The 5902-nt window shown below is 37.9% G+C and overlaps 1 protein-coding gene across 1 annotated transcript; it reads right to left on the bottom strand.

Annotated features, from left to right (window-relative positions):
* On the bottom strand, positions 535 to 5434 carry LOC109831030. The gene is made up of 5 exons (XM_020398373.1): positions 4870 to 5434; positions 2610 to 4630; positions 2159 to 2396; positions 1492 to 1517; positions 535 to 1163 (listed from the first exon to the last, which is right to left on the bottom strand). The coding sequence occupies exons 1-5, from the start codon at positions 5432 to 5434 to the stop codon at positions 573 to 575; spliced, it is 3441 nt and encodes a 1146-aa protein (XP_020253962.1). The 3' UTR covers positions 535 to 572.

Below are 5902 nucleotides of genomic sequence, written 5' to 3'. Positions count from 1 at the left end.
TAGAATCTTAATTGACGTCAATGAGCGCATGAAATAAGTCGACGAACCGTGTGAAGCAACGGAAATGCAGAATAACGAAGATATGAACTGATCGGGAGCTACGCTTTGCTTATGAAAGATGAAGTGCCCCTCATATCCCATCTACTCCATATGTGATTCAACCATGGGAGCTTGTAAATCTCCTCATCGGCTTTCCTTCGTACTTTAAATCGCGCAATTCCGAGTTTGGACGACGAAGATACGGTGGAAACGAACGGGACACACAAAACAATGCCATGGGCCTTGGTGGAGACAGTACGAGTATATGGGTGAAAACTCCTATCAACTTAAGTGGATAGGAAATAGTTGTCCACCAAACTTTTTATCCATGGATCTTGCCTAGGGATCCTTGCATGATATGAAGAGACTTTTTATATTAATAAATGAGTGGCTAAAAAGTTTGGTGGATAACTATTCCCTATCCACTTAAGTTGATAGGAGTCTTTCTCTATATATAAGATCACTTTATAATCACAACTTTTCCTAACAGCATTTCATCACAGCAATCTCTTGAGCTAATCAGGATAAAACATTCAGAGCTTTCCCGTAAAGTTGAATTTTGCGCAGCTCGTCCGCTTAAGGAGCAGAGAAGAAGTAAATCCCAGCCTCCTCCTCCTCAGATCAAACTGAAGCAGGTGGTCCTCAATTTGATGCCCTCCGATGACAATCGACGTCCTCGGTTTCGCTCCTCCATCCACAAATCCGAGGCACAAAACTCCCTTCTTCGCTTCCACCATCGAATTTGCCCCGTAAATCCTCCAAACAACGTGATGATTATGCAACACGAGGTCGACCGGAGGCACTGAGGGCCCAGTGCCGGAGCTCACGATGTCCGCAGCATTATAACACAGCTTAAAAGGAGCAACGGGAGCAACACTCTTGACCTTATCCTTGCTCATTCTAGCAGCAAATGCGTTGGTCACGGCTTTGTAAATAGACGACTCCATCACAGTATAGGGAGCAACAGTACTGATCTTCGTCCCCCCTCTCCCTTCTCTGTCGATCTCCAGCAGCGATGCTTTCACCGGCACGACATCCCAATTCACCTTGATGTGCTTCACCTGAATAAAGTACTCGACCGATCTCTCTCCTTTTACTTCTTCTCTGCTCCTTAAGCGGACGAGCTGCGCAAAATTCAACTTTACGGGAAAGCTCTGAATGTTTTATCTTGATTAGCTCAAGAGATTGCTGTGATGAAATGCGCTGTTAGGAAAAGTTGTGATCTTTTACGGTTAATCTCATGAATAATGTTACTGCTTTGGAAACATCTGTATTCAGCAAATAAATTTGTATTCCAATACAATAATTATCTCTTAATTTCAAGGTTTTTAACAAACTAGGAGAATTTGGATCCTCTCCACTACAAAAAAATAGTGGAGAGACCACTACTTTTAATCTCAATCGTTGATTACTTAGTAGGCGGTTATGATACAATCTAAATCCAACACTCACAGTATCCCCGTGTATTGCACGCATTCCTAATTCGCACTCAAAGAAAAAATCACAATCAGCAACTAGATAATCAATGGTTGTGATTATGTAGTGGTCCCTCCACTATTTTTTAGATAGTGAAGAGGATCCGAATCCAGGTAATCGGCTTTGTTGACGATGGTATGACGAAAAGACATGTAAAAAAGAAAAACGTCTTGCAACGTGTACCATTAATCTCTTTCTTAAGGGGGAAAAGGGGTTAGTAGCATTAATGCAAATAGACCCGAGGTGTTTTTTTTTTTTTTTTTGAACTGTTTTTCCTTCGAATAAACTTCCATCAAGGAGCAATATTTCCCAAAATTTCATCCAGAATGAATAGTCAAAAAGTTGGGGAAATTTTCTCAACAGTGAAATTTTGAAAGATAAGTAAATTTCATTAATGCCAAATACAAGTACATAAGATACAATCTTGGCTATGCAACGCTAAGGACTAAACTAGGAAAACTATAGAGAGGGGAAAGGACCCTGGCTGTCACCCTCAACTAAAGGAACCCAGCAAGCACCCAGCGTTACCAAAAGCCAAACAGATTACAGAATAAATAGTACTCTCAAATACAAAACATTATCATCCCGCTCTCAAATATTCATCTTTTATTAAAGCCCCAGTTTGTTAGAATAACAGAATTACCAACTTTCCAATTGCAAGTCCTAAGCAAAATATTGATATCTTCGTAAATTCTTCTGAACACCATAATCTTGTGCAACTTTCGATCATGGAATATCCTCCTGTTCCTTTCTTGCCAAATATGCCACACTGTTGCATTCAAAGCTAATCTAGCCAAAATATAAGTATTATCTTTAAATTTGAACTTTTCCTTGATTTCCAGGGCTTCTGTTTTCAGCTCCTTTGCATCTGTAGCCTTTAGCTGCAATTTAAGTTTACATAACTTCCAAATAAATGCTGAAAATTCACATTGGAAGAATAGATGATCCCTAGTCTCCTTCGAGGCATAGCAGAGAGCACAAACTTCTATTGAGGTAATACCAAATCTGAAAAGTCTGTCTCTTGTAGGTAACCTATTATTTAATCTTCTAAGCATGCAACAAGACATCCTAGGATTAGAGTAGGGAAACCATACCACATTGTAAAGCTCAAAAATGTTGTAGTGTATCCGTACTTGATTCCAAGCTGAGGAAAAAGAGAAAATCCCATCACCAGTATGCAACCATATCCATTGATCTTCCTGACCTGACACTGATATTTTAGTAATGAAAGGTATCAGAGGACTAAGGCATGGCAAGATGAAATTCCATTGAGAGTTTTGAATGATGTGAGAGACTGTCCAAGTACTAGTGCCTGTAAGTTGAGGAGTTAGTTGGCTTAGAAGTTCACAAATTCTACCTTCCTGTAACCATGGGTCAAACCAAAGTGAAGTAGCCTCCCCATTCCCAATGGTTTTCCTAATGCAGCTCAGAGCTTTCTCCTTATGACTGTTTATGTGCTTCCAGGTACCTGAATCCAATAGATTAGAAGTAGAATTCCACAAATTACCTCCTCTGACATATCTGACTTTCATCCAGCTTGACCATAGAGTATTAGTTGTTAATAGTCTCCATATTAATTTTAGAGCAGCTGCTTGACCAAGATCACTTAGTTGTCTCAGACCAAATCCCCCTTCCTGTTTTGGCCGACAAACCTCCTTCCAACTGATAGCATGAAGTTTTCCATTCCAGAGAAAATTTGCAAAAATTGATTCCAAATTTTGGACAATGGATATAGGGAATTTATAAACAAAATACCAATAGGCTGAGGTACTGAATAAGACAGCTTTAACAAGCTCCAATCGCCCTGCAAATGAAAGAGAATGTGTCATCCAGCCTTCAATCTTATTTCTGATCTTGTCGATTAGAGGAAGAAAATCTTTAGCTTTCGGGTATTTGGCTGATAGAGGTAATCCTAGGTATTTCATAGGAAGATTCCCAATAGCAATTCCCACAATTGAGCTTAATACACCTTTATAGTTGCATCCTTTGCTGAAATAAATTTTGCTCTTTTTCCTGTTCTTAAAGAATCCTGAGGAGGAACCATTTAATAGTACTGAGAAAGAGGGAGTAGATAGACATTCTCTAATCCAATTAATCCATTTAACTGGGAAGCCCATACAGTGCATAATATAGTATACAAATTCCCTATTGATGCTATCAAATGCCTTATGAAGATCAATCTTAAAACAGGCTCTCTTACCATGATTCTTGTTGAAATCTCTAAGCAATTCATGAGCAAGTAAAGAGCACTCCCCTATATGTCTCCCTTGAAGAAAAGCATGTTGATTCTTAGAAATCAATTCTCCAACCACCAGTTTTAATCTATTGGCCAGGATTTTAGTAATAATCTTGTAAATGACATTGCAACAAGAAATTGGTCTATAATCTTGAATAGAAGTAGCTTCTTTTGATTTCAGCACAAGAGTGAGAAAAGTATGATTAATTTGTTTAAGAAGTGTACCAGAAGAAAAGAAACTCTGCACTGCCAGAACAACATCATCCCTTACTGTGTCCCAATTTTGTTGATAAAAATATGCATTGAATCCATCTGGACCTGGTGCCTTATCTGCATTCATTTGGAAAAGGGCATTTCTAATCTCCTTGTAGTTAACTTCCTTTATTAACCATTGTTTAGTAGCATCAGTGAGAACCCTCTTAACTGTCAGTTTAGGGAAAATATTCCAATAGGATGTTTGATTGAAAAGATCTTCATAGAAACTGAGAGCACTGAATTTAATATGATCATTTGAAGTGGTATGCGTACCATCTTGAGCAATGAGTTGCCTGATGCTATTAGTAGAATTCCTATGTTTGATAGCATTATAAAAGAATATAGTGTTTTTATCACCTTGTTGAAGCCATAGCTGTCTACTCTTCTGCCTCATCTCATCTTCCTCTCTACCAAGCCAACCTTCTAGTTCGGCACTTAATGCAGATTCTTTATCCTGTAATTCCTCATTATCCATGTCTTGATTCAGCTCTTTTTGAATGATATCCAGCTGCTTTGTTAACCTCATAATATTAGCTTTGGGAGATATATCAGAATGCTTAGACCAGAGTTTTAGGGCCATTTTAAGATCTTTAAGTTTAGAAGCCAATATGAACATAGGTGAACCTGTAAAATGTTTGTTCCAAACATATCTGAAAGTATCCTCATAACCCTAACAATTCATGCAAAAATTAAAAACCTGAAAGGTTTAGGTCCAGATTGTATTCTGGGAGTGAGATGTAGAAGAACTGGAGTGTGGTCGCTAGATGAAGTACTTTTATACTCTATAAAGGCTTGAGGGAAATGATCAAAGAATTTTTCATTACCCAATCCTCTATCTAATTTTCCATATATTCTGCCTTTACCTTGTTGTTTATTATGCCATGTCCATTGTGAACCAGTACTCTTGATGTCAGAGAGGCCGCATGATTGAATACAGTCATTAAAATCTTGGAGCTTTTTGACTGTCAGTTGTATACCTCCAAATTTTTCTGAGGTAAATCTGCAAACATTGAAATCCCCCACTAACAACCATGGCAAAGTGGAAAATTTTTCGTAGATATCTCTTATATTAGCCCATAATGATGATCTTACAGATTCTGAATTGTCACCATAAATGACACTCAAAACTAGAGTGAATCCTCCTTTGTTTTGAAGCCTGATAGTTATAATTTGCAAGTTAACAGATAAAACTTCACCATTCCAGACCTCTGAATCCCATACCACCCATATTTTTCCTCTATTTGAATCAATATAATTGTTACAATATGACCAATGAGCAGGTATACACTTCATAATTCTGTAAGCTTTTGATGATTTAACTTTAGTCTCCAACAAACCAACTACACTGGGCTTTAAAGTTAGTATGTGATTTTTAATATCCCTTCTCCTTCCCAATTTATTCATGCCTCTAACATTCCAGAATAACATTGTCATAAGATATTAGCTGAGGAGACCCTTGTAACCCTCTTTGGACCTAGAGAGTCTTTATTCACTTTGATCTGATTCTTCTTCTTCATAAGCAGCTGATCTTTTTCAGTTAACCAGTCAGGATTATCAATAGCAATAGGAAAATCTAGACCTTTCTCATTTGACTTTCCCCCATCAGATTGCGTAGCATCAATAAAGCATGTTTTATTTTTGTCCTGATCAGAGTTATTCACATTTATAGGATTAACAGCATCAGAATGGACAGAGGAGCCTGATCTATCTTCGATAATACCTGATGAGACAGATTTGATTGGTTCAGTTATAGAAACATTTTTGTATATGACAGCAACAACATTCTTCAAAGGATCAGATATCTGAAACAGTTCTGTATCCGTGGTATCTGTTTTTCCAGTGTGAGCAGACTTATATTTCGTAGGATCCTCCTTGGCATTTAAATCAGCATTTATA

The sequence above is a fragment of the Asparagus officinalis genome, chromosome 2 (assembly GCF_001876935.1).
Source record: "Asparagus officinalis chromosome 2, Aspof.V1, whole genome shotgun sequence".
NCBI classification, from domain to species: Eukaryota; Viridiplantae; Streptophyta; class Magnoliopsida; order Asparagales; family Asparagaceae; genus Asparagus; species Asparagus officinalis.
The sequence above is the reverse complement of the archived record's forward strand: the minus strand, read 5'-3'. Positions and strand labels throughout refer to the sequence as shown.

Bases quoted from the DNA above. Each gene is read 5' to 3' on its own strand.
- LOC109831030 (XM_020398373.1), bottom strand. From the start codon at position 5,434: ATGTTATTCTGGAATGTTAGAGGCATGAATAAATTGGGAAGGAGAAGG. The intron at 4,631-4,869 runs GTAAAGGCAGAA...AACATTTTACAG, and splicing joins ATGGCATAATAAACAACAAG to GTTCACCTATGTTCATATTG. The intron at 2,397-2,609 runs GTATGGTTTCCC...CTTAAATTGCAG, and splicing joins TTTTTGAGCTTTACAATGTG to CTAAAGGCTACAGATGCAAA.